Source organism: Musca autumnalis, unplaced genomic scaffold (genome assembly GCF_047663935.1).
Source record: "Musca autumnalis isolate F117 unplaced genomic scaffold, ASM4766393v1 scaffold_1, whole genome shotgun sequence".
NCBI classification, from domain to species: domain Eukaryota; kingdom Metazoa; phylum Arthropoda; class Insecta; order Diptera; family Muscidae; genus Musca; species Musca autumnalis.
The window spans coordinates 162,332,087-162,359,620 of record NW_027411644.1 but is presented as its reverse complement, the minus strand read 5'-3'; the positions used below and the strand labels follow the sequence as shown (position 1 = coordinate 162,359,620).

The window sequence follows — 27,534 nt, the reverse complement described above, 5'->3', positions numbered from 1 at the left end:
TTCAGAACTATTCGAGAGAAGCTCTTAAACATCACTTTAATTTTGTGAGGGAGGTACCCGAAGGAGTGGACCGATACAATCTATATTCCAACCTGATACATGACTGGATGAAATAATACGATGTGCAAAGATTGGACCAAATCGATTGCTCCCTTCGAGAGTTTGAACTTTTGTGTGGGAGGCACTCATATTCGGACTTAAACTAAGTTTGAACTAAATATTACGATACCCAAAATTTAATTCGAATCGGTTGTTCCGTTCGAGAGTTATCGTGCGCACCAGCCAGCCAGACAGACAGATGGTCGACATGGCTAAATCCGTTCCAAATTGTCTGAAACGAATTTCGTCCAAACATACTTGGGGTCTAAAACCGTTATTTCGATGAGGCACATTTTTGGTCGTATCAAAGTGTATATGGTAACATGGGGCGCCTTCGCCACGTTTTTGTTTAAAATGTTCTCATACTGACACCGTTAAAGTTTTTTCAAATATTATTTTTGGTACAAATATTTGCGTATCTTGAATATAAGTTTTGATATATTTGTGGTTATAATTTTGTTTTTAAAATATTATTTTTGTGAATTTACAAAATGTCTAAAAAGTGGCGAAGCCTCCCCACCCATGGGGAAGCTTCGCCATCGAAATTAAACATTTTCCAACGGACTCTAAAACAGTAATTTACCATACTTTTTCCTTAAATATCAATATTATGCGAAAAAGGAACATGTTTTCTATTGAATAATCAAACATGATTCTAAAATTCACAAATAGTAACCGATTCTAGCGGTTAATTGAAATAGGTTCCTTGAATTTAGGTACAAAAATCATAATATAACCAAAACAAGATACGTTTATGATACTATTTGATTTTAACTTCACATTATAGTGTGGTATCTCTATGGCATAAAGAATTGAAGTTAAACATGACAAAATTCTGACATTAACCCACCACTCCCCTATCATGGCGTAGGCGCCCCACCCCCAACATATCTCATAATATGAACATATTGACATTTGTTATTGTTTTTTTCATGCAAATTATTGGGATTTCTATTCTTCAGTACTTGTCTTCTAACGGTATAAAATATGTTTTTGATATCACAAAAGGTAAAGAAGATATCACAAAAAACATCTACCATAATTATTTTTCACAATACCCTCAAAACACAAAACCGCGTGCTTCCGCTATCATACTTATGACACAACTGCCAACTTTTGGGAGATGATAGATCTTCATTAAACTCACAATTTTGCGTTTAACGGATTTCTTCTAGCACTTGTATTTTGCGAGAAAATCGGCGATGGCGTACCCGCCCCAGTGGCGAAGGCGCCCCATGTTACCATATACAGTTTTCTTGGAAAAAATCATGAGAATTTGTCTTTATTGGAACTTAAAATTGGGGGTCACCCCTTAAAAATTCATATTTCGGGTCTGCAAGACGATTATTCGTTGTAGGGATTATTCGCTATAGCGAAGTTTGACTGTTTTTCACTTTAATTTGAACATATTACCATTTGAGTGCCGTAAAGATGTACAAATTCATCAGAAAATACAAAATTGCCTCAAAACTTTAAATTGCATTAAATGAAGTGTGAAATTGTGAGAATGTGTGCATGTGTTTCAGTGTGCTTTTACAAAATTTGCAAGCAAATTAAATTTCTAGTAAAATATATTTCCGTGTGTGTAGCTCTGAAACTAATAGGGGAACAAACTTTTGGCCCCAACTGGCAATCGGGCCGAGACATCTTGATGTTATTTTTGAGTAATTGTTGAATATTTTCTATTGTGTTTCTAGTTTTTTTATTTCACGTTTTGTAATATTTCTTTCGTATTTAAGAAATCTTAAATTCTTGGATTATGGCCAAATGCCATGTTCCAATTACTTTTATGCCGCCGTTTTTTCGCTTGGCATAATGAGTTGTACATTATTTTGGGTAGATGAAAATATTACAATGCTCAGAACGCAAAAAAAAAAAAACAAATAAATCAGCATCAAACAAATGAAGTGAAAATTGAAACTGAAATGTTAAAAGCAAAATAACAACAACACACATACGTTGTGTCCATATTTTTGTGTTGAAATTTTAATCACATGCCATGATGTATTATGGCATTTTATATGAAACAATATTTGGCTAAAATAAAAATATTTATTAAACCTTTCATTTAAAATTGTCTGTGTATTTTTTCCAATGGAAATTATGCACATACACAAACATAAATACTCGTACATAAAACATATTCACATAAAACCCGAAAAAAACTCCAATAAATATTCGAAAACATGCCAACAAAAAAAAACAATTCCTCCTTGTCATCACGGCTGATGATGTTGCTGACAGACAACACATAAACGTAAACATTTATTACAACAAAAATAATTAAATCAATTTTGTGTACATGATCATTATCATCATCGTAAATATTATAGAATGTTTGAAAGTAAGAGAGAAAAAATGAAACAAAAACAATTTATAAAAATCACATAAACATTCAAACAAGAAAAATTAACTCCAAAGGACAACATCAATCATTTCGTATTTAAACTACGCCACTGTTTACCAACAACCAGCAACATAACGGAGTCTAATCCTTGTCTCTGTTTGGGCGAGTGCGGGGCGCAGTTGAAATCGTTCAGAATGTTTGGTTGTATTTATCAATTATGGGATTGGTAAGTTGCTGAAAAGAGAGTAAAGTTTTTCGTTTCATTTTTCCGTTTAAAATTAAAAACCAACCATTTACCATGGTAAAATGTTTTGAATAACGTTTAATGAATGGTAGTATAGATTTTTTTTAATGTATTTATTATTTGCTAAATATAAATATTCAATGTTTTCGGTTTATAGTTGTTGAAATAATTGATATTTTTATTGAAATAATTGCATTAGTAAATCTGGGAAAAATAATGTTTTATTGGAAAGCTACTAAATATTTTAGGAGGTTTATTTAAAACACTTCCGTACGTATGATGTACAGTCGAATTATAACGTATTTGAATTTTTTTACAAATATCAAAAAGGCCATCACATAGCCGTGTACGAGGTCTATTAGATCATAAAAATGCGAATATTTATCATCAAAAACAGTTCAATTGTATTATAAATTACTAGCAAAATGCCCGCTACTTCGTATGCGGAAAGGATATAAAAAAACAAATAAACAATATATAATATGGAAATGACAAACACTGAAAATTTGGTCGCACTAATAGCAATTTTAATCAATATTTATTTTTATCTTAGTACTGTACGTACCCCTTAAGTTCGTTTTTAAAAAAGATCAGCCGTATCTCCCCTTACACATTAACAGCGAGATCAACGTTGCACACCAATACACACCCTAACTCCAAAAAATAAAAATTCCAGCACTGTCCCTACACCCAAAAACAAATTGAGTACCATTAAGTAATTTTCGTATACTTATGGTACGTATTTCGACGACATATCTCAGCCATACACGGACATTAATACAAAATAATTACAGTAAATTCCATAATAATTACAGTAATTCCAAATCTCAAGATTCCAGCTGTATCCGTTCGTCCAATTCCAAATTGTACTAAACTTAGTATCAAGTCGAACTCTTCGTACCCATAAGTAAGATTTTCCAAAACTACCTCAATCCTTCACTTTAGTAGTAACCTTACTTCCAAATTTCAGGATTCAAACTCTATCCGCTAAACCAAATTCAAATTGTACTAAATTTAGAACAATTTAGAATTTTCGTACCAATTTTCAAAACTTCCTCAACGCAACAGGGCTACAATAATCATACTTTCAAATTGCAGGATTCCACCGCTATCCGTTCATCTACATACAAATTGTACTAAATTTAGTATCATTTAGTGCTTTTCGTAACCATAAGTTTGCTTTTTCAAAACAACCTGAATCCTACTCTTCGACTGTAATCGTAATTCTAAATTTCAGGATTCCAGCTCTATTAATTCACCCGAATCCAAATTGTATCAAATTTAGTACCATTTCTTTCCCAAACAAAAATTTCAGGATTCCAGCTCTACCCGTTCACCCAAATCCACATTGTACCATATTTAGTACCATTTAGTACTTCTCGTACCCACACGTACGACTTTTCAAAATTTCCTCAATACTACACTCCTACAGTAATCTTAATTCCTAATTCCAACACTATCCGTTTACTAAAATTCAAATTGTACCAAATTTAGTGCTTTCTGTACCCATAAGTACGAATTTCCAAACTACCTCAATTCTACTGTCCGACAGTAATCTTAGTTCCAAATTTCAGAATTCCAGCTTTATCGGTTCATCCAAATCCAAATTGTACCAAATTTAGTACCATTTAGTACTTTTCGTACCCAAAGGTACGAATTTCTAAAACTATCTCAATCCTACACCCCTACAGTAATCTTAATTCAAAACTTTAGGATTCCAGCTCTATCCGTTCACCCAAATCCAAATTTAGTACTGCTCGTAATCATAAATACGAACTTCCAAAACCATTTCCTTATTTCAACGCCATTTCCCAACCTTGATTCCCATACCAAATTTAAAGATTCTAGCTTTATCCATTAAAAATATGCAATTGGTACCAAATTTAGAAACTTTTAGTACTTTTCGTACACTTATAGGTCGAGTTTCTAAATATCCTTTGGTACATCTTCCTAACTCTCCATCAATGACCACTCGTTCAAAATTTCAATGGATTCCATATTTAGTACACTTTAGCACTTTTCGTACCTTTCTACGACGAATTTCCAAAAACCCCTTTACACAAAAACAAATTGTACCAAATTCTGTACAATTCGATTTTCCAAAACAACCTTAATCCTTCACTTCAACAGTAACCATAATTCCAAATAACAGGATTCTAGCGCTATCCGTGCACTCAAATCCAAGTTGTACCATTTGGTACATTTCGTACCCATAAGTACGAATTTCAAAAACCACCCTCATATCTCAGTCCTACACTTCACAGTAATCTTAATTCCAAATTTCAGGTTTCCAGCTACATACATACGTTCACCCAAATCCAAATTGTACTAAATTTAGTACCATTTAGTACTTTTCGTACCCATAAGTACGAATTTTCAAAACTACCTCAATTCTACACCCCACCAGTAATCTCAATTCCAAATTTCGAGATTCCAACTATATCCCCATTGTCCCAAATTTAGTACCATTTAGTACTTTTCATTCACATAAGTAAGAATTTCCAAAACTTCCCCAGTCCTACACTCCAACAGTAATATCAATTCCAAATTTCAGGAATCCAGCTCTATCCGTTCACTCAAATCCAAATTGTACTAAATTTATTACCAATTATTACTTTTCGTACACTCAAGTTTCCAAAAACCCTTTGGTGCATCTTTATAATCTTCATCAGTGATCCTCAGTCCAAATTTGAGGAATCAAGCCCTATCCGTTCACCCAAATCGAAACTGTACCAAATGTAGTGCTATTTAGTATTTTTCGTACCCTATGTACGAATTTCCAAAACTTCCACAATATTAAACTCCACCAGTAATCTCAGTTCCAAATTTAGAGATTCCAGCGCTATCCGTTCACCCAAATCCCCATTATACAAAATTTATTTCCATTTAGTACTTTCCGTACACATAAGTACTAATTTCCAAAACCACCCTCATATCTCAATCCTACACTTCAACAGTAATATTAATTCCAAATTCCAGGTTTCCAGCTCTATCCGTTCATTCAAATCCAAATTGTACTAAATTTAGTACCATTTAGTACTTTTCGTACCCATAAGTACGAATTTTCAAAACTACCTCAATCCTACACCCCACCAGTAATCTCAATTCCAAATTTCGAGATTCCAGCTATTATCCGTTCACCCAAATCCCCATTGTATCAAATTTAGTACCATTTAGTACTTTTCATACACATAAGTACGAATTTCCAAAAGTTCTTCAATCCTACACTCCAACAGTAATCTCAATTCCAAATATCAGGATTCCAGCTCTATCCGTTACCCAAATCCCTATTGTACCAAATTTAGTACTATTTAGTACTTTTCGTACACATAAGCACGAATTTCCAAAACTACCCTCATATCTCAATCCTACACTACAACAGTAACCTTAATTCCAAATTTCAGGTTTCCAGCTCTTTACGTTCACCCAAATCTAAATTGTACTAAATTTAGTACCATTTAGTACTTTTCGTACACATGATTGGTAATTTTCCAAACCATTTCCTTTTAGAAGCACCACTTCCCAACCTTGATTTCCATACCAAATTCCTATATTCCTATATTCCTGGGGCCTATTATTGATTTCATTAATTATTTAGCATTTTCCTCAAATTACAGATTTTGAAATTGAAAATTGAATAGTTATGACTGTACATCTCCATATACGATAAAATTCTTAATTGCAAATAAATCGTGGTAATATGCACAATTCTATTGCACTTTCATTGATTTGCAAACATTTAGTTATTACCAAAAAGTCAGGTCCATACAGTTTTTAGTTGTTGTTATTTCTGGCCGATTTCTGAATTTATTCCCCTAATGTTATCTTCAACAGCAACTCATTTGTTCATTTGCGTAATTGATGTTTATACACCATTATCACCAACTGCGACATATGTTGCAATGGAAGATAACAAATGTCTTGTCTTTCTATTATTTAGTGGTTTACGATAAAATAAGTGCGCCTAGAAGTAAACTACAAAATTTGAAATTATGTGTGATCTCTTACGATATCAAGAAGTTATGGCATTGTTAATTTGACACATGTCTTGCAGAGGGCCAACTAAGTGAATAAGTACGTAATAGTAATGAAAAATAAGGATTTTTGTTGTTGTTATTTTTTGTGGTTCCAGGACGAATTTTCTAAAACCCGGCCTTATCTCGCACATTTGCATCAACAGTGACCCACTGGTAAAATTTCAAGCTCCTAGCTTTAGCCGTTTTGGCTGGGCGTTGATGATGAGTCAGTCAGTCAGTCAGTCAGTCAGTCAATCACTTATCACCAAGCTCATTTATATATATAGATTTTCCAACATGTGGTCAAACCAAAACGTGGTGCCAAACAACGTGCCAAGTCAGGGCTGTACAGCGTATGACCCATCAATTCCACGTTTTGGCCGGACAAAAAGGCGTTGGTTTGAATCGACGTGTGGAAGCTCACATTGTCATGGTGCCCAATGATTCGTCTTTTCTTGTTCGTTTTTCGAATTTCTCCGAAGACTTCCGGCAAACAGCGTACGTTGCTAAAGCGGAATAGCCGACCAAGTTTGGAATGTTGGATTATCAATTACTTATGTGGACGTTAGTCGCACGTTGAATTCAGGAACAAGAAGTCCAACCCCCGCAGAGTGAAACAGGGAGTTCCCCAAAGTGGGTGATATCTCCGGAACTGTTTAACCCCTACCTCTCCTGTATTCCGCCTCCAGAGGACATTGAGATCGTAACGTATGCGGACGAATGTAAGATCTTGGTGTCAGCAATGTAATTTTTGAAAGGCTGAACTATTATTTTACTGATCTTACCACCCTTTTTCCTAGCGAGGAATATGCAAATAGCCGCAACTAAATATACAGCCATTTTATTCACCACATGAAGGTAGCCACTAACTTGAATGTCATGGTAGCATATTTCCGACCACAAACTACCCCAAAATTTTAGGGGTAACATTGGACAGCATATTCATGCCGTCCGCTCATGTCATAGCTATCAGGGACAAGCTGAGATGTAGGAACAAGTTCCTTGCCGGCAGCACTTGGGTGTACATAAAGAAACCTTGTTGACCACATATAACGCGATAGGAGGTCGGTCTGTGGTAAGCTATGCGGCGCCAGTTCATTCCTGTCAGAATGCCGCCCTGAGAACTGCAACAGCAACGCAATAGCATACTCCCTTTGTCCTACTTCCTCGGGTGTTACAGTGAAAGCCATCCTAATCACCATATGGTGGATAGGACCCCCATCGAGGCATGTCACAGAGGAATGTTCATGATATAGAAAGAGAGGTACAAGAGAGAACGCCGAGATCAGTTTGAATAGCATTCACACAGATTTAGTCTCAGATGGCAAAATAACTATCGCGTGAATGCGGTGCTATCGCAGGTGAAGAACGTCTCCTGCCACTACAAACCAGAGTAGTATTGCCTCGACTGCCTTCGGGATGATATAGCCGTCCTATATGACAAAGATTGATGAGAAAGTGCAAAACATCTGCCCAGCCTGTGCACGTAAAACTACATTTTGTTGTTGTTACAACCCATGGAAGCAGTCACATTTTAGATCTGGAGATTGAAGCAGTTTAAGTTAAAAAATGAACTTATGAGGCAATCAAAATCATACCACGGACTGGATTAAAGGAAATCCTGTATTTCTAACATCTGGATCTGGCCTCGAGAGATGGAAGCGTGTGAATTTGACAGACTCGGAGTTACTTTGGCGCAATCAATCAGCAACAACATCACTCTGCACCAACAACAAGAATAAAGCTGTGGTCCCAAAACTTTGCACAGCCAGTATTCCAAGAAATACATCATCATGCCTTGCAGCATTGATCCAGATCGGATTTACAAACACCCGACCAGGGTTTCGGAGTCGAGCCATTTTTCGTTCGACTCCGACTCTGGAGCCGTTTTTATTCAGGACTCCGACTCCGAGGGTAATTTTCAATACCGTTAAAAAAAATAATATGTATTTTTTTTTTGTGCCACCGTAGTACGCGCAGAAGGTCGTGGGTTCGATACCCCGGTCAAGCAACATCAACAATTTTCAACGGTGGCAAAATACCCCTCAGTTATGTTGGCAATATTTCATGAGTATTTCAGCCATGTAAAACTTCTCTACAAGTGGTGTCTTAAGACACGCCATTCGGACTCGGCAATAAACAGTAGGTCCCATATCATTGAGCTTAATATGAATCGGGGTGCACTCATTAATATGAGGGAAGTCTCCCTTGTCCCATCTGGGATGTTTGTGGAACAATTATTATGTATTAATTTTTTCCTGTATGTTGGCATTTTCCGAAGGTGTTTAAAACTTTTATATAAACCCTCACCTTATCCCATTGAAACAAAAACGAAATAAAACTGACGTTAAATTTGACTGGAATGAACTCTGTATACAGTTACCCAAGAGAATTTACCAGGAGTCGGAGTTGAAATATTTTTCGACTCAGACTCCGACTCCTAAAGAATTGCTCGACTCCGAGTCCGAAACCCTGCACCCGGCAGTAATGATCAAAGTCTAATTTTCACTCAAAAAATCTTGCGGTCATGTGGCCTATCAGCCAAGGCAAACATAAATTTCCACGGAGACCAAGGCCACAACCATAACAAAAACACCCAGCTCCGAAGATTCCTCATTAGCAACGACAAAAAACCCTGCACATTAGGGTTATGGCTTTTTTACAACATCGTATCCCTGTATGATATTTTAATGGGTTTTTACCTAAGATTGCATAAAATCTTAATAATAAATTGATTCGATAAAAAAATAGCTTCCGCACAAAAAGGGTTTAAAGTTTTTATTTTTCAGAACTTTTGACAATTTTTTGAAGTCACTATAAGCAAGTATTTCACTGAAAACAATGTATGGGGGCACACGACATAACCAAAAAGACATAACCGTTTGTGTCTCACTAATTTTTTATCATCGTTTTATAACATATATATCATTTAATATTCTATATAACATTATTTCATATATCATAAACATTAAAAGTGGTTTGTGCGGGGCCTTTTTAATATTTAAATGGAATAAAAGTTATTTTAGTCATTAATAGGCAAAAGGCCATTCATTCGTGCAACAGGAAATAATTTTTTGAGATTTTTTTTTTCATTTCATAGAATTTTTTCAACAAAAAATGTTTCAACCTGATGTGCGGAACCTTTTTTTATAATAAAATGGAATAAATGTTATTTTAGGCATTAATAGGACAAAGTTCATTCATCCTCCCTACTGGAAATCATTTTTGAGAAAAAATGTGAAAAAGTCATAACCCTACTGCACATGCTCCATTGGATTGTAAGAAATCTGCTGGCAAGTTCAATAAACAAATCTCTCATGACTTTGGATTACTAAAAGTAATTATACAAAACACAGATACCTGGGCTGGAAATATACCTCCTCTAGATGGTCTGACAATACATGCGGGCGGATCTAAGATTAAAAATGGTATAGGCATCGTTGTTAACTGTGAAAAACTGCAGTATCTTTCAGGAAGGTATCCGAATTGCTTAGCAGACTTGAATCAAGTCTCACAGGAGCTGTGACTATGTACATATGTCGATAGTTTTACGGCCATCACAATTGCAGGCTGGTTCCGTATTATATACAAAATTTCGATTAACTTCGTTGGGTTATTGGAAATAGTAACAAAATTACCAAACGATGCATCTGTCTGGCCACAAATGTGTTACTAAATCGGCTAAGTTCATAAGGTCTACTTCTTGAAGCCAAGTCGCAAATTTCTACAGGAATCTGAATGCGGAAAAGTTTATCTGGATAAACAAACCTTTCCGAGAATTTTATAACGTAGAATCCTCTCCCTACTCTGTCTCTGTAAGCCTGAAATGAATAACGGCATATCGTTACAGAATATAAAATATGATTAGTTAAGTACAACTAAGTTTCCACATTAACAAAACTTCTGGACCAACATTAACTATATAGCACCATATTACATTTTGCAACAACAAAAATGCGAGGGTGCCGGTCATTTCACTTGCCTTCTCTATTTTAATCCTTAAACCAGCCATTTAATGCGAAACCAATCAACTTCATAATACAAACGTTCCGTTATTCGTCCATTGGTTAGCTTATGCTGAATAAGCAGCTTTTATTGCTGCTATTCTGTGGTACACGTGAATGGCTAGATTGCTTAAACTTAACTAAAGTGTAAATGGCACAAATGTATGGGAGGAGGCCTTGTGTGTATGAGACACTTTGTGTGTGAGTGCCTCGCTCCTGACATACATACAATGTCGCTAGCTATTTGTTGTACTCTCGGTAGGTCTTTGTTAGAGTTTAATCAATTAAAAGCAATTAAGTGGGCACAAATGGTCACCGTCATCATCATCGTCGTCGTTGTTGTCGCTGTTGTTCTATAAATGCCCGCCACACTATGTGGCACTGCAGTAAAGGTAACCAACGAACAAACAAACAGTTAGCGTATTGTTGTAGGTCATTCATTTGATGCAATTACAGTAGTCATTAAGGTCTGGTTCCTTCATGGCTTCATGATGGTGGATAAGACCTAGGCACAGAGAGAGATACACACATATGATTTTGGTGTTGCTGCATCGGTATGGGGAATTGTTTGACAAATTGGCTGTTTACATGGATTGCTTGGGCGAAAAGCAGCTGGAGGGTGGCAGAAATAATAATTATGCATGTATTATTCCTTTGTTTTTCTGCAAAGCTTTTTGTTTTTATAATTAACTACGGCAGATTGATGGCTGAGAATGATTTCCATTTTTTTATTACACACAACTAGCAATGACCTACATTGAAGAACATTTTCAATTTAAATTTCTAATCATTGTTTTCTTTTCTGTCTTCTCCCCCTCTCTCTTTACAGGTTAGAAGCGCCCCCGCTGTTTTCAGCGGCCACAATGGACGCCAAGAAATTGCAACAATTACAACAATCACAAAATGTCCAAAAGAAAATACCATTGGCCTATCAGACTAACATTGCAGATTATCGTACCGCCACTCATTCACCAGTCTTCCAACAGCAGCAGCATCAACAACAGCATCATCATCAACAGCAGCAGCAGCATGGCAACTATCACATGTCCAGTGGTCACATGAATAGTGGTGGTGGTGCCGGTCATTATCAGCAAAGTCCTACAACAACATCCTCAAGCGGACCCCTCTCACCCATTGACATCCAGCCGCAGGCCAGCAAATTGCTGTTGAAACATCAATTACAAAATTCTGGAAGTGGTGGTAGTTCCATACAAAGTTCACCATATCATCAGGCCTCCATATCATCTGGTTATCCCACCAGTAGTGGTGGTGGTACGGATCAACTGTATCAATCACCACCGGAGCGTACATATATGCAGGCTGCCGGACGTTTGGGATCCAGCAATGCTTCGTCTATGGCCCTGCAACAGCAGTATCAGCAAATGCAACAAGCCAAGCTGCAGGCACAAATAGCTTCGCAAAATGAGGCTATACAACAGCAGCAGCAGAGGAATTTTGCCATGCGTCAAGCCATGAATTCAGCTGTGCCACAGGGTCACTATCACATGTCACAACAGCAGCAGCAACAACAGCAGACATCATCATCCCAGCAACAACAGCAGCACCGGGCTCCGCCATCTTCATTGAATTTGACAAATCAGTTTCAACCAGCCTCTGGCCCCTTAAAGGTCAATCAGCAAAATTCACAAAAATCCTCCCAGCAGTATCAGCAACAACAACAGCAGCAGCAACAACAACAACAACAGCAACAGGAACAAATCTATGGCCATCACCAGCATTCCCAACACTCTACGCAGCCAGTGTTCCAACAAATGCATCATCATGCCTTGCAGCATCGTTCCAAATCCGACTTACAAACACCCGGCAACAATGATCAAAGCCCCATTTACATACAACAAAATCATCCTGGTCATGTGGTCAATCAGGCAGTGCAAACACAAATTTCCACTGTGGCCAAAGCCACAACCATAACAAAAACACCCAGCTCCGAAGATTCCTCATCGGCATCGGCCAAAAGCCCCACCCATGCCCCGCTGGATCGTAAGAAATCTGCCGGCAGTTCCAATTCACAAGCACAGGCCATAAAGTCGCCCATTACCAAGAGACCACCCAACTCTCCGGTTACTATTTCGGGGTGGCTTTACAAGCAAGGGTCTGATGGCCTAAAGGTGTGGCGCAAACGTTGGTTTGTATTGGCCGAATATTGCCTCTACTACTACAAAAGTCCTGAAGAAGAAAAGGTGTTGGGTTCCATACTCCTACCATCCTATAAAGTATCCGCCTGTTTGCCAGAGGATAAAATCTATCGGAAATTTGCATTTAAATGTGAGCATCAAAATATGCGTACCTATTGGTTGGCTGCAGAAAATGCTGAATCCATGGTCCAGTGGGTGAGAGCTTTGAGTGCAGCAACCATGATGCAGGCCCATGGTAGTGCTGGCGATTCCTCAGAACACCCCAGCGGTTCCTCCTCTGTCAATCACAGTGGTGAGAATTCAGATTCTGGTATTAATACCCTACAAAGCAAAATGTCTGGTCAGGGCCAGGTGACACCAGCCTCCGATAATGGTGGTGGTGTTACAGCATCCAGCAGCAACAGTGGTGGAGGAGCCCAGCCTCTGTATGCCAATGCTCCACCCAAACCCCGACGGATTACCGATGGTGGTTATTCCTCACCTTCACCCGAACATTCTGTAGACAATGAACGCACCCGATCAAGTCAGCCACAAACGACTAGTCGCCGCAGTGGTATTATGTCACCAACTCTGCAGCAAATGCAACAACATCAATACCAACAACAACAGCAGCAGCAACAACAACAGCAACAACGTTCACAACATCATGCCATTTATGACACGCGAACGGGTAATGTTTCATCAGCCGTACGCATACCCCAAGGTCAGGCTAATTATAATTTAGATAATCTGGAATCACAATATCAGCAACAGCTAACACTAAGTCCAGAGGAATACCCCTCATCACCTCTGGGTAGCCCTTCACAATATATGGATGCTCAAATGGAACAGCAGATAATGCAATTGCAACAACAACGAATGGCCGTGGATGACATCTATGGTGAACGAGAGTTGTATATGCAACGTTTAATACAGCAGCGTTATCCACCCAATATGTCAGGTTATGGTGGTGTTGCAGAGCGCAGAACTCCTGATGCCTATGGTCGTTCCAAGAATCGTCTCTTCTCCGACTATGAAGATATTTATAATTTAACAGCTGCTGAGACAGCGGCCCAAGCCGCCTTACTGCAGGAGGCGGCAAGTTATCGCCGGCCATTGTCACCGCCCAGCTATGAGGATAATAAATATTTGCCCACGGTACCATCGCGATATACACCAAATCATTTGGAGGTAAGTTAAGCGATTGAAAGTTTGTTTCACAGAGACGTACGTATTGGAGTGATGACTTTTTTATTTTTTGGGAGTACTCCTGTGAGTAGGTAAAATAACTGTTGGGCCAACGATATTCTCCGTTATAATTTTGGCATTAAAATCGCCTATAATAATTTTAATGTCATTAGCAGGGCTGCGCTCATATGTTTCTTCCAAGCACTCGCAATCGCCCTATGTTCAACATGAACCTTTTGTTCTATATATTTGTTTACTTTTGTGTGTAGATATATGAAACAAAAATAAAGGACATATATATATATATATATATATATATATATACTCGTAAAGTATATCTTTGGTCTGCTTGATGTAGAAAAATTTATATGGAAGCACCCTAAAAGGGTCTGTAGAAGCACCTCTCTTCCAGAAATGGTCTGCAGAAACACCTCTATATCTGTATAAGCATCTTTCTTTCAAAAATGGTCTATAGAAGCAGCCTTATTTCAGCAAGGGTCCATAGAAGCAGACCTTCTTTCTGAAAGGGTCTATAGAAGCACCCCTACTTTCAGAAATGGTCCATAGAAGCACACTATCTTTCAGCAAAGGTCTGTAGAATCACCCTTTCTTCCAGCAAAGTCTATAGAAGCCCACTTTCTTTGGGAAATGGTCCACGGAAAAACACTATCTTTGAGAAAATATTCAGTGAAGCAACCTTTCTTTGAGGAAGGATTCATTGAAGCACCCTTTCTTTGAGAAAGGGTTCAGTGAAGCATCCTTTTTGGAGAAAGGGATCTGTGAAGCACCCCTTCTTTGAGAAAGGGTTCAGTGAAGCATCCTTTTTGGAGAAAGGGATCTGTGAAGCACCCTATATTTGAGAAAGGGTTCACTGAAGCACTCTATATTTGAGAAAGGGTTCACTGAAGCACCCTATATTTGAGAAAGGGTTCACTGAAGCACCCCTTCTTTGAGAAAGGGTTCTGTGAAGCACCCTTTCTTTGAGAAAGGGTTCAGTGAAGCACCCTTTCTTTGAGAAAGGGTTCAGTGAAGCACCCTTTCTTTGAGAAAGGGTTCAGTGAAGCACCCTTTCTTTGAGAAAGGGTTCAGTGAAGCACCCTTTCTTTGAGAAAGGGTTCAGTGAAGCACCATTTCTTTGAGAAAGGGTTCAGTGAAGCACCCTTTCTTCGAGAAAGGGTTCAGTGAAGCACCCTTTCTTTGAAAAAAGGGTTCAGTGAAGCACCCTTTCTTCGAGAAAGGGTTCAGTGAAGCACCCTTTCTTTGAAAAAAGGGTTCAATGAAGCACCCCTTCTTTGAGAAAGGGTTCAGTGAAGCACTCTTTCTTTGAGAAAGGGTTCAGTGAAGCACCCTTTCTTTGAGAAAGGGACTATAGAAGCACCCTTTCTTTGAGAAAGGGACTATAGAAGCACCCTTTCTTTGAGAAAGGGTTGAGTAAAGCAACCTTTATTTGAGAAAGGGTTGAGTAAAGCACCCTTTCTTTGAGAAAGGGTTGAGTAAAGCACCCTTTCTTTGAGAAAGGGTTCAGTGAAGCACCCTTTTTTTAAGAAAGGGTTCAGTGAAGCACCCTTTCTTTGGAAAAAGGGTTTAGTGAAGCACCCCTTATTTGTGAAAGGGTTCAGTGAAGCACCTTTTCTTTGAAAAAGGGTTCAGTGAAGCACCCTTTCTTTGAGAAAGGGTTCAGTGAAGCTCCCTTTCTTTGAAAAAAGAGTTCAGTGAAGCACCCCTTCTTTGAGAAAGGGTTCAGTGAAGCACCCTTTCTTTGAAAAAGGGTTCAGTGAAGCACCCTTTCTTTGAAAAAGGGTTCAGTGAAGCACCCTTTCTTTGAGAAAGGGTTCAGTGAAGCACCCTTTCTTTGAGAAAGGGACTATAGAAGCACCCTTTTTTAAAAAGGGTTCAGCGAAGCACCCTTTCTTTGAGAAAGGGTTGAGTAAAGCACCCTTTCTTTGAGAAAGGGTTGAGTAAAGCACCCTTTCTTTGAGAAAGGGTTGAGTAAAGCACCCTTTCTTTGAGAAAGGGATGAGTAAAGCACCCTTTCTTTGAGAAAGGGTTGAGTGAAGCACCCTTTCTTTGAGAAAGAGTTGAGTGAAGCACCTTTCTTTGAGAAAGGGTTGAGTGAAGCACCCTTTCTTTGAGAAAGGGTTGAGTGAAGCACCCTTTCTTTGAGAAACGGTCTATAGGAGCACCATTTCGTTGAGAAAAGGTCTATAGATGCAACCTTTTTTAGAACGGGTCTATAGAAGCACATTTTCTTTCAAAGAGGCTCTATAGAAACACCTTTTTTCAGAAAGGGTGTATAGAAGCACACTTTCTTTCAGGGAGAGTCTATAGAAGCAGTACTTCTTTCAGATAGGGTCTATAGAACCAGTCTTTCTCTTAGATAGGGTCTGTAGATTCTTCACAAAACGTCTACATAAGCATCCTTTCTTTCAGAAAGAGTCTATAGAACCACATTTTCCTTCACAAAGGGTTTATAGAAGTACCCTTTTTAAGAAAGGGTCTATCTGAAGGTTCTATAGAAGCTCAACTTTTCAACAGGGATCTATAGAAGCACCCGTTCTTTTATAAAGGGTCTATCTAACGGGTCTATAGAAACGTCCTTTAGTTCAGCAAGGGTCTTCAGAAGCACCATTTTCAGAAAGAGCCTTCAGAAGCAACCTTTTCAGAAAGGCCCTTCAGAAGAACCGTTTCTTTCAGCAAGGGCCTTCAGAAGCAGCCTTTCATTCAGCAAGGGTCCTCAGAAGCACCCTTTCTTTCAGCAAGGGTCTATCATAGGGTCTATTGTAGTGCCTTTTCTTTTAGAAGAGCCATTTCTTTAACAAAGGGTCTGTAGAAACGCCCTTTCTTTCACAAAGAGTCTATACAATCATCCTTTCTTTAACAAAAGGTCTGTAGAAGCATACTTTCTTTCACAAAGGGTCTATACAACAACTACTACAAAACTAACTACAAAATTCATTACGATAGAGTAAAATTGCCAGTCTTTGTCTGTACCCTTTGATTTGTAATTGCTAAAGTAAATTGTTTACATACCTAAATCAATATTATTTGGAATACTAGAAACGTTTTGGCATTTAAAGCAATCATTTATGTATACGTGTCCAATAAAAGGATAATGCAGAGAATCCCTAGAAATGAAAGTCTATTTAATTCAAATAATACTTTTGATAGTAAAGTGAGCATGTCAAAGTACACTAATACTTTGAATTTTTGATATTCAACAGAGATTTTTCGTATTTTACAGTGTCTATGTTTTAATACCTTTCATTGCCAATGTATATATGTATGTATGTAAGTGTTACCTTTACAATCCTATTATATTTCAGAGGCTTTGCAAGAAATATACATTTCTATTTGGTTGGTGGCATAATTGGACTATGGAAATTAGAAATTATTAGCATTATTTTCCAATTAATATTTATGTTAAATAAAACACACCAAATGTCACTGTAATGTTCGCCATGCAGTCACATGCCAGAACCTTTGGTATATTTTATGCTGTCCTTCCGAAACATTTTTTGGCCAACAAAATATGACAGTTTTTATGAAGTTTAACAGCAACAGCAACAAAACGTTCTGAAAATGAAATTAAAGCTAATAACATGATGGCTTACCACGCCACCCATTTGCCAACTAAGTACGTTCGTCTGTCACTTGATGGTGTTCTGTTTGGTGTTAACCTCATCCGACCCAACCGAACCATACCATAACACGAACCACTTCCATATGCTAAAATTGTTTGGTTGCACGCATAGGAAAAGCGAACGAATGAGCTACTAGTAGTGCTTCTCTGTTGGCCTATTTCCTCTAGGCATACATCAGGTGATAGTGTATGTTGTGTGTGCGAATATTGTTGAGGGGGTGGTGTTTGGAGTATCCTTTTGCAGGTCTCTTGTTATGCAACATCAAGCATTTTGTCCTGGTTCCTTTTTTCTCCTTCTCTCGTGTATGGCAACATTTCTAAGGTGTCATCCATTGTTGGTGGAAAAGGCGAAACGACTTCGTAACACAGAGCAAAAGAAGATTGTTTGGTGGTTTCTTTCACAGTAAACCTCGAGGGCTTTTCCTCGTTCGCTTGTGGAATTGTTGGAATGTATTTTATTTCATTCTTTTTTTCTATGTCCTTTAGATGGCTTAGCTTTAGAAAGTGCACTGAGGATTAGATTCGAAGTTTTTTATTGTATTTGAAATACAATGTTACTTAATCCCATGTTTGGGGAGATCTTAATGTTAAATTTAATTTTGAATTGAATTTGAATAAAATAAAAAAAATGCTTAAAATGGATTGATGGCAATGCATAGTTTTGAATACTTACATATATTTCCGACAAACGGAGGGACTAGAAAGTCTTCTCCATATCAATGAGTATACGCCTGTTCATATTTGCTCATTGATATGGGACCACCTTTCTATAGCCGAGTTCTAACCACAAAAGCACCCTTTCTTTTAGAAAGGGTCTACCGAAGCACGCTTTCTTTCAGCACCCTTTCTACCGAAGCATCCTTTCCTTAAAAAAGGTATACTGTACTATCCTTTTCTTCAGAAAGGGTCTACCGAAGCATCCTTTCCTTCAAAAAGGGTCTACTGAAGCATCCTTTCCTTCAGAAAGGGTCTACCGAAGTATCATTTCCTTCAGAAAGGGTCTACCGAAGTACCATTTCTTTTAGAAAGGGTCTACTGAAGCACAATTTCTACCGAAGCACCATTTCTTTTAGAAAGGGTCTATCACGCACCCTTTCTTTCAGAAAGGGTCTATCGAAGCACCCTTTCCCTCGGAAAGGGTCTATCGAAGCACCCTTTTTTCAAAAAGGGTCTATCGAAGCACCTTTCCTCTCAGAAAGGGTCTATCGAAGCACCCTTTCTTTAAGAAATGGTCCACTGAAGCACTATTTCTTTCAGAAAGGGTCTCAGAAAGGGTCTATCGAAGCACCCTTTCTTTTGAAATGGTCTACCGAATGACCATTTCGTTTAGAAATGGTCTTTCAGAAAAGATGTATCGAAGCACACTTTCATTTGGCAAGGGTCTATCGAAGCACACTTTCTTTCAGAAAGGATCTATCGAAAAAAGAAAGGATTTTCAGAAAGGGTCTATCAGAGCTCCCTTTCTTTCAGAAAAGTTCTATCGAAGCACTCTTTCTTTCAGAAAGGTCTATCGATGAACAGAAAGGGTCTATCGAATCGCACTTTTTTCAAAAAGATTCTATGTCATCACACTTTCTTTCAGAAAGGTTTCTATCGAAGTACCTTTTCTTTCAGAAAGGGTCTTTGCAAGCATCCTTTCTTTCAGAAAGAGTCTACCGAATCATCATTTCCTTCAGAAAGGGTTTACAGAAGCACCCTTTCTTTCAGAGGGTTCTACCGAAACACCATATCGAGCCCTTCCCGCGAAAAAGGTGTAAGCGACAAAAAACTAATTTTACAGGAGACGGTTTTTATTGAATAACTTTTGACATAACCAAAATTGTTTATTCAAATTTGGTATAGTTCTGTTATTAAATCCTACTTACTGAAAAAATAAAAAAATTGTGGAATATCTTCAATTTAACGGTAGTTTGTGTCGCTTACATCTTTTTCGCTGTCACGCAATCAGGCTTTTACTTTGCGAAGTGGCGGTTACATCAAAAAAAATTATTTGAAACAAATCATTTTTAGAGTAATTCTTATCTACAATTTAAAAACAAAGCACACTAATTTTATAGCAAGTATTTATTCGAAGAATTATAAGATTAAAACGCATTTCTTGTAATATAGTTGAATAACGACATGTGCAATTTGATGTAAGCGACAATTCGCTGTCACAAACAAATGTACACAAAAAGCAAAAATGGCGCTTACATCAAAATTGTTTTTGCTCTAATTTCGTAACGGTACATGGCTGAGTTCTAAAAATTTGGGAGATGGTGTGTTGGAATATTCTTCATAGATTTCCGTAAAAAAACAAAATTCGAAAAAATGTCGCTTACATCATTTTCGCGGGAAGGGCTCGATATATTTCAGAAAGTCTCTATCGAAGCACCCTTTCTTTTAGAAATGTTCTATCGAAGCACCCTTTCTTTTAGAAATGTTCTATCGAAGCACCCTTTCTTTTAGAAATGTTCTATCGAAGCACCCTTTCTTTTAGAAATGTTCTATCGAAGCGCCTTTTCTTTCAGAAAGGGTCTACCGAAGCACGATTTCTTTCAGAAAGGGTCTATCGAAGAACCCTTTCTTTCAGAAAGGTTCTATCGAAGCAGTCTTTCTTTCAGAAAGGTTCTATGTCAAGACCCTTTCTTTTAGAAAGGGTTTCTCGAAGCACCCTTTCTTTTAGAAAGGGTTTCTCGAAGCACCCTTTCTTTTAGAAAGGGTTTCTCGAAGCACCCTTTCTTTTAGAAAGGGTTTCTCGAAGCACCCTTCCCCTTAGAAAGGGTTTCTCGAAGCACCCTTTCTTTTAGAAAGGGTTTTTCGAAGCACCCTTTATTTTAGAAAGGGTTTCTCGAAGCACCTTTTCTTCAGAAAGGGTATATAGGAGCACCATTCTTTCAGGAAGGGTCTATAGAAGCACCATTCATTTAGGAAGGGTCTATCGAAGCACCATTCTGTCAGAGAGGGTCTATAGAAGCACCCTTTTTTCAGAACGGGTCTATCGAAGCACCTTCTTTTCAGAAAGGGTCTTTGGAAACATCCTTTCTTTTAGAAAGAGTCTACCGAATCATCCTTTCCTTCAAAATGGTTTTACAGAAGCACCCTTTCTTTCAGAAGCACCATATCTTTCAGAAAAGGTCTATCGGGTGCACCATTCATCTATCTATAGAAGCACCATTCATTTAGGAAGGGTCTATCGAAGCACCATTCTGTCAGAGAGGGTCTATAGAAGCACCCTTTTTTCAGAAAGGTTCTATCGAAGCACCTTTTCTTTCAGAAAGGGTCTACCGCAGCACCTTTTTTCAGAAAGAATCTATCGAAGTACCCTTTCTTTTAGAAAGGGTCTATAAAAGCACCATTCTTTCAGAGTGGGTCTATAGAGGCAGCATTCTTTCAGGAAGGGTCTATAGAAACATCCCTCTTTCAGGAATGGTCTGTAGATGCACCCTTATTTTGACAAAGGGTTTTTTGAGGCACCTCTTCTATGAAAAACGATCTATAGAAGCACTCTTTTTATCAGAAGGGGTCTTTAGATGCACCCTTGCTTTCAAAAAGGGTCCATAGAAGCGCCCTTTATTTCAGAAAGGCTCCATATAATAACCTTTTATTTTAGAAAGTTTCTATCGAAGCACTCTTTGTTTCAGAAAGCGCCCTTTGTTTCGGAAAGCGTATATTGAGGGACCTTTTCTTTCAGAAAAACACCCTTTCATTCAGAAAGGGTCTATAGAAGCGCGCTTTGTTTCAGAAAGGGTCTTTAGAACAACCATTATTTCAGAAAAGCACCCAGAGATAGTCCCGTTCTGAAAGAAAGCGTGCTTCTACATACCCTTTCTCCCAAAAGTAGCTAACCAATCCGACCGCTCAAACCATCTTTTTATCGATATTATCATATTATTCTTAAGCTATAGATTTATTAGTTTTCCACTGTATTCACAAATTACTATTAGTACACATTATTTATTTCCTTTAAATTAATTATCGTTTTAATTGAATTTTCTCAGTCTTGCCTTGTGGTTTTATTGGTTAATTTAAATAGAAAGCAAACATACGCTCATACACAAACTGGCATTAGTTGTGTATTTGAGTTAAACTAAATACACACCAGAGAATCCTTGTTGGATGTTGTGGGTCGGTGTTGTTGATTCTAAAAACATTTTGTAGACTTTAGTCTCAATACAAAGTCACAATACAATTTTTGACTTCTCACGTACAATGGCCATGGTGTACAACTTGACAATAATAGAATGGTTTCAAAGTTTGCAGTGTTTTTATTGTTGTCTTTTGTACTGTTTGCAATTCATTTATATTGACAGAAATTATAAAATGTTCTGACTTTCCTCTTCTCAGCGAAGAGGATATTTTGTTCACAAAAGAAGCAAGTTGTTGCAAACTAAAACCACACAGCTATGACAGCAGCACGCACGCATAAACTCAGCTCACGTAGCAAATGTCAGTCAAGGCAGTGAAGGCAGTGAGTGAGTCAGTGAATGAATGAGCCATGTCGTTGGCAGTTTGTCAGGCAATCGTATACAATTAACAAAAGTTTTTTTTTTTTGACATTAGAGAAAAACCAAAAACAATACATATGTACATAGATGAATTAATGTGAAAGATATAGAATTTCTATTTTTTTCTACACGGCAGATAATGAGTAGAAGAGATATAAATAAAACCTACAAAGTGCACACATCAACAAATATATTTTTTTAAAAATTTTATATAGGCCCTTTTGTACAAAGCCAATCCTTAACCATAAAAAGTCTATGGATTTTCACACTTATTTCAAGGATATTTAAGTACACTTACACTTGATTTAACACACACACACACTTTTTTAACCACATCATGACTGGTAAATGGTGTTACTTACTGCTTCCCAAAGATGTAGAAGAAGACAAAACCTTTTTTGCCTTTGCGTGTAACACTGACATATTTCAAATACTTCTTACATTCAGTTAAGTAAAGAAAAGGATTTCTTTTGGACCACACAAACTCCTCGAGTCCAAGTACATGGAAATATTTAATTGAAATTCCAATATGACCCTTGGAAAGTATGCCAATAAATAGTATTTCATTTCCTTTGAACATTTCAGCCTGTAGCTCCGGAGATGTGAAATCCTTTTTGTATTGGAATGTGTTTGATTTGTATACTCAAATCTTTGTGTTTGAAGTGTCCATTGTAAATTGTTTTGTTGAATGTTACTAAGGAATGATGTTTGTCTAAATAGATATGTATGTATGCATGCATGTAGTTGTAAGTTGAGGTGATAAACCAATGAAATGGAAGACTTGTGTGTCGATGCAAACAATTCAAATATGTATAAATTGTTTAATTGATTAGAAAATATCCAATGTTGTTGGAGATTGTATTATTGGCATTTTTGAATTTTAATATCGATCAAGAAATATTTACATTTTTTAATATTATTTACGATTGCCAGAGAAAAAATAAAAAAAGTAGATCAGAAGTGGAATTCTGTAAATAATCAGGACATTTTCTTCTAGAAAAGGCGTTCTTCAGGATTTTTTCTTATAGTAAAGGTGCTCATTATAGAAAAAGGTCTCATCAGGTCTTTTAATTATATAAAAGGTACTCATAAGGACAATTTCTTTTAGAAAGGGTGTTCATCCGGACCTTTTCTCATAGAAGACGTACTCATCAGGACCTTTCTTTATAGAATCGATATTCTTCAGTACCTTTCCGATTAGAACAATTTCATATAGAAAGTTTTCCGATTTTTGTATACAAAAGTTCCGATTAGGATCTTTTCGTAAAGAAAAGGTTCGGATTAGGACCTTTTCGTATAGAAAAGGTTCCGATTAGGACCTTTTCGTACAAAAAAGGTTCCGATTAGGACCTTTTCGTATAGAAAAGGTTCCGATTAGGACCTTTTCGTATAGAAAAGGTTCCGATTAGGACCTTTTCGTGTAGAAAAGGTTTCGATTATGATCTTTTCGTATAGAAAAGGTTCCGATTATGATATTTTCGTATAGAAAAGGTTCCGATTAGTACCTTTTCTAATAGAAAAGATTCCGATTAGGACCTTTTCTAATAGAAAAGGTTTCGATTAGGACCTTTTCGTATAGAAAAGGTTCCGATTAGGACCCCTTCGTATAGAAAAGGTTCCGATTAGGACCTTTTCGTATAGAAAAGGTTCCGATTAAGGCCTTTTCGTATAGAAAGGGTTCCGATTAGGACCTTTTCGTATAGAAAGGGTTCCGATTAGGACCTTTTCGTATAGAAAGGGTTCCGATTAGGACCATTTCGTATAGAAAAGGTTCCGATTAGGACCTTTTCGTATAGAAAAGGTTCCGATTAGGATCTTTTCGTATAGAAAAGGTTCCGATTAGGATCTTTTCGTATAGAAAAGGTTCCGATTAGGATCTTTTCGTATAGAAAAAGTTCCGATTAGTACCTTTTTTAATAGAAAAGTTTCCGATTAGGACCTTTTCGTACAGAAAAGGTTTCGATTAGGACCTTCTCGTATAGAACAGGTTCCGATTAGGACCTTTCTGTATAGAAAAATTTCCGATTAGGATCTTTTCGTATAGAAAAGGTTCCGATTAGGACCTATTCGTATAGAAAGGTTCCGATTAGTACCTTTTCGTATAGAAAGGTTCCGATTAGGACCTATTCGTATAGAAAAGGTTCCGATTAGGACCTTTTCGTATGGAAAAGCTTCCGATTAGGACCTTTTCGTATAGAAAAGGTTCCGATTATGATCTTTTCGTATAGAAATGGTTCCGATTAGGACCTCTTCGTATAGAAAAGGTTCCGATTAGGACCTTTTCGTAGAGAAAAGGTTCCGATTAGGACCTTGACGTATAGAAAATGTTCCGATTAGGACCTTCACCTAACGAAAAGGTTTCGATAAGGACCTTTTCGTATAGAAAACGTTCCGATTAGGACCTTTTCGTATAGAAAATGTTTCGATTATGACCATTTCTGTATAGAATAGCTTCCGATTGAGACCTTTTCGTTTAGAAAACGTTCCGGTTAGGACCTTTTCGTACACAAAAGGTTCGTATAGAAAAGGTTCCGATTAGGACCTTTTCGTATAGAAAAGGTTTCGATTAGGACCTTTTTGTATAGAAAAGGTTTCGATTATGACCTTTTTGTATAGAAAAATTTCCGATTAGGATCTTTTCGTATAGAAAAGTTTCCGATTAGGACCTCTTCGTATAGAAAAGGTTCCGATTAGGACCTTTTCGTATAGAAAAGGTTCCGATTAGGACCTTTTCGTATAGAAAAAGTTCCGATTAGAACCTTTTCGTATAGAGAAGATTCCGATTGGGACCTTTTCGTATAGAAAAGGTTCCGATTTGGACCTTTCCGTATAGAAAAGGTTCCGATTAGGACCTCTTCGTATAGAAAAGGTTCCGATTAGGACCTTTTCGTATAGAAAAGGTTCCGATTAGGTTCCGATTAGGACCTTTTCGTATAGAAATGGTTCCGATTAGGACCTTTTCGTATAGAAAAGTTTCCGATTAGAACCTTTTCGTATAGAAAAGTTTCCGATTAGGACCTTTTCGTATAGAAAAGGTTCCGATTAGGACCTTCTCGTATAGAAAATATTCCGATTAGGACCTTTTCGTATAGAAAACGTTTCGATAATGGTCTTTTCGTATAGAAAATGTTTCGATAATGGCCTTTTAGTATAGAAAATGTTTCGATTATGACCTTTTCGTATAGAAAATGTTTCGATTATGACCTTTTCGTATAGAAAAGTTTCCGATTATGATCTTTTCGTATAGAAAAGGTTCCGATTAGGACCTTTTTGTATAGAAAAGGTTCCGATTAGGACCTTTTCGTATAGAAAAGGTTCCGATTAGGACCTTTTCGTATAGAAAAGGTTCCGATTAGGACCTTTTCGTATAGAAAAGGTTCCGATTAGGACCTTTTCGTATAGAAAAGGTTCCGATTAGGACCGATTAGGTGCCGATTAGGACCTTTTCGTATAGAAATGGTTCCGATTAGGACCTTTTCGTATAGAAAAGTTTCCGATTAGAACCTTTTCGTATAGAAAAGTTTCCGATTAGGACCTTTTCGTATAGAAAAGGTTCCGATTAGAACCTTTTCGTATAGAAAAGGTTCCGATTAGGACCTTTTCGTGTAGAAAAGGTTTCGATTATGATCTTTTCGTATAGAAAAGGTTCCGATTATGATATTTTCGTATAGAAAAGGTTCCGATTAGTACCTTTTCTAATAGAAAAGATTCCGATTAGGACCTTTTCTAATAGAAAAGGTTTCGATTAGGACCTTTTCGTATAGAAAAGGTTCCGATTAGGACCCCTTCGTATAGAAAAGGTTCCGATTAGGACCTTTTCGTATAGAAAAGGTTCCGATTAAGGCCTTTTCGTATAGAAAGGGTTCCGATTAGGACCTTTTCGTATAGAAAGGGTTCCGATTAGGACCTTTTCGTATAGAAAGGGTTCCGATTAGGACCATTTCGTATAGAAAAGGTTCCGATTAGGACCTTTTCGTATAGAAAAGGTTCCGATTAGGATCTTTTCGTATAGAAAAGGTTCCGATTAGGATCTTTTCGTATAGAAAAGGTTCCGATTAGGATCTTTTCGTATAGAAAAAGTTCCGATTAGTACCTTTTTTAATAGAAAAGTTTCCGATTAGGACCTTTTCGTACAGAAAAGGTTTCGATTAGGACCTTCTCGTATAGAACAGGTTCCGATTAGGACCTTTCTGTATAGAAAAATTTCCGATTAGGATCTTTTCGTATAGAAAAGGTTCCGATTAGGACCTATTCGTATAGAAAGGTTCCGATTAGGACCTTTTCGTATAGAAAGGTTCCGATTAGGACCTATTCGTATAGAAAAGGTTCCGATTAGGACCTTTTCGTATGGAAAAGCTTCCGATTAGGACCTTGTCGTATAGAAAATGTTCCGATTAGGACCTTCACCTAACGAAAAGGTTTCGATAAGGACCTTTTCGTATAGAAAACGTTCCGATTAGGACCTTTTCGTATAGAAAATGTTTCGATTATGACCATTTCTGTATAGAATAGCTTCCGATTGAGACCTTTTCGTTTAGAAAACGTTCCGGTTAGGACCTTTTCGTACACAAAAGGTTCGTATAGAAAAGGTTCCGATTAGGACCTTTTCGTATAGAAAAGGTTTCGATTAGGACCTTTTCGTATAGAAAAGGTTCCGATTATGATCTTTTCGTATAGAAAAGGTTCCAATTGTTTCCTTTTCGTATAGAAAAGGTTCCGATTGGGACCTTGTTTTTATTAGAACGTTATCGTATAGAGAAGGTTAGATCCTTTTCGTATAGAAAAGGTTCCCATTAGGACATTTTCCTATAGAAAAGGTGTCGATTAGATCCTTTTTGTATAGAAAATGTTCCGGTTAGGACCTCTTCGTATAGAAAATGTTCCGATTAGGGCTTTTTAGTATAGAAAAGGTTCCGATTAGGACTTTTTCGTATAGAAAAGGTTCCGATTAGGACCTTTTCGTATAGAAAAGGTTCCGATTATGATCTTTTCGTATAGAAAAGGTTCCAATTGTTTCCTTTTCGTATAGAAAATGTTGCGATTAGGACCTTTTCGTATAGAAAAGGTTCCGATTAGAACCTTTTCGTATAGAAAAGGTTCCGATTAGAACCTTTTCGTATAGAAAAGGTTCCGATTAGAACCTTTTCGTATAGGAAATGTTCCGATTAGAACCTTTTCGAATAGAAAAGGTTCCGATTAGGACTTTTTCGTATAGAAAAGGTTCCGATTAGGACCATTTCGTATAGAAAAGGTTCCGATTATGATATTTTCGTATAGAAAAGGTTCCTATTAGGACCTTTTCGTGTAGAAAATGTTCCGATTAGGACCTTCTCGTCCTTTTTGTCGATCGGGTGATGGTCGCAGATAAAACTAA

General features: G+C 37.4%; 1 protein-coding gene and 1 long non-coding RNA gene across 46 annotated transcripts in view; one reads left to right on the top strand and one right to left on the bottom strand.

The window, feature by feature from the left end:
* The window catches only part of kmr (pleckstrin homology domain-containing family A member kramer), a 397,594-nt gene that overhangs the window by 303,720 nt on the left and 66,340 nt on the right, over positions 1 to 27,534 (top strand). For 39 of the 45 annotated variants that reach the window (XM_073958801.1, XM_073958786.1, XM_073958810.1 and 36 more), the window contains exons 1-2: positions 1,245 to 2,672; positions 11,540 to 14,036. In XM_073958801.1, coding sequence (XP_073814902.1) covers positions 2,641 to 2,672; positions 11,540 to 14,036 — 2,529 coding nt within the window. In that variant the 5' untranslated portion in view covers positions 1,245 to 2,640. Of the gene's footprint in view, positions 1 to 1,236; positions 2,673 to 11,539; positions 14,037 to 27,534 lie in introns of those variants that run through there. The other 6 variants (XM_073958773.1, XM_073958798.1, XM_073958764.1 and 3 more) reach the window with 3 other exon arrangements.
* LOC141388665 (uncharacterized) lies at positions 2,627 to 10,852 on the bottom strand. The gene is made up of 3 exons (XR_012408913.1): positions 10,689 to 10,852; positions 10,084 to 10,527; positions 2,627 to 2,680 (listed from the first exon to the last, which is right to left on the bottom strand). It is a non-coding gene; the product is annotated as an uncharacterized lncRNA (long non-coding RNA).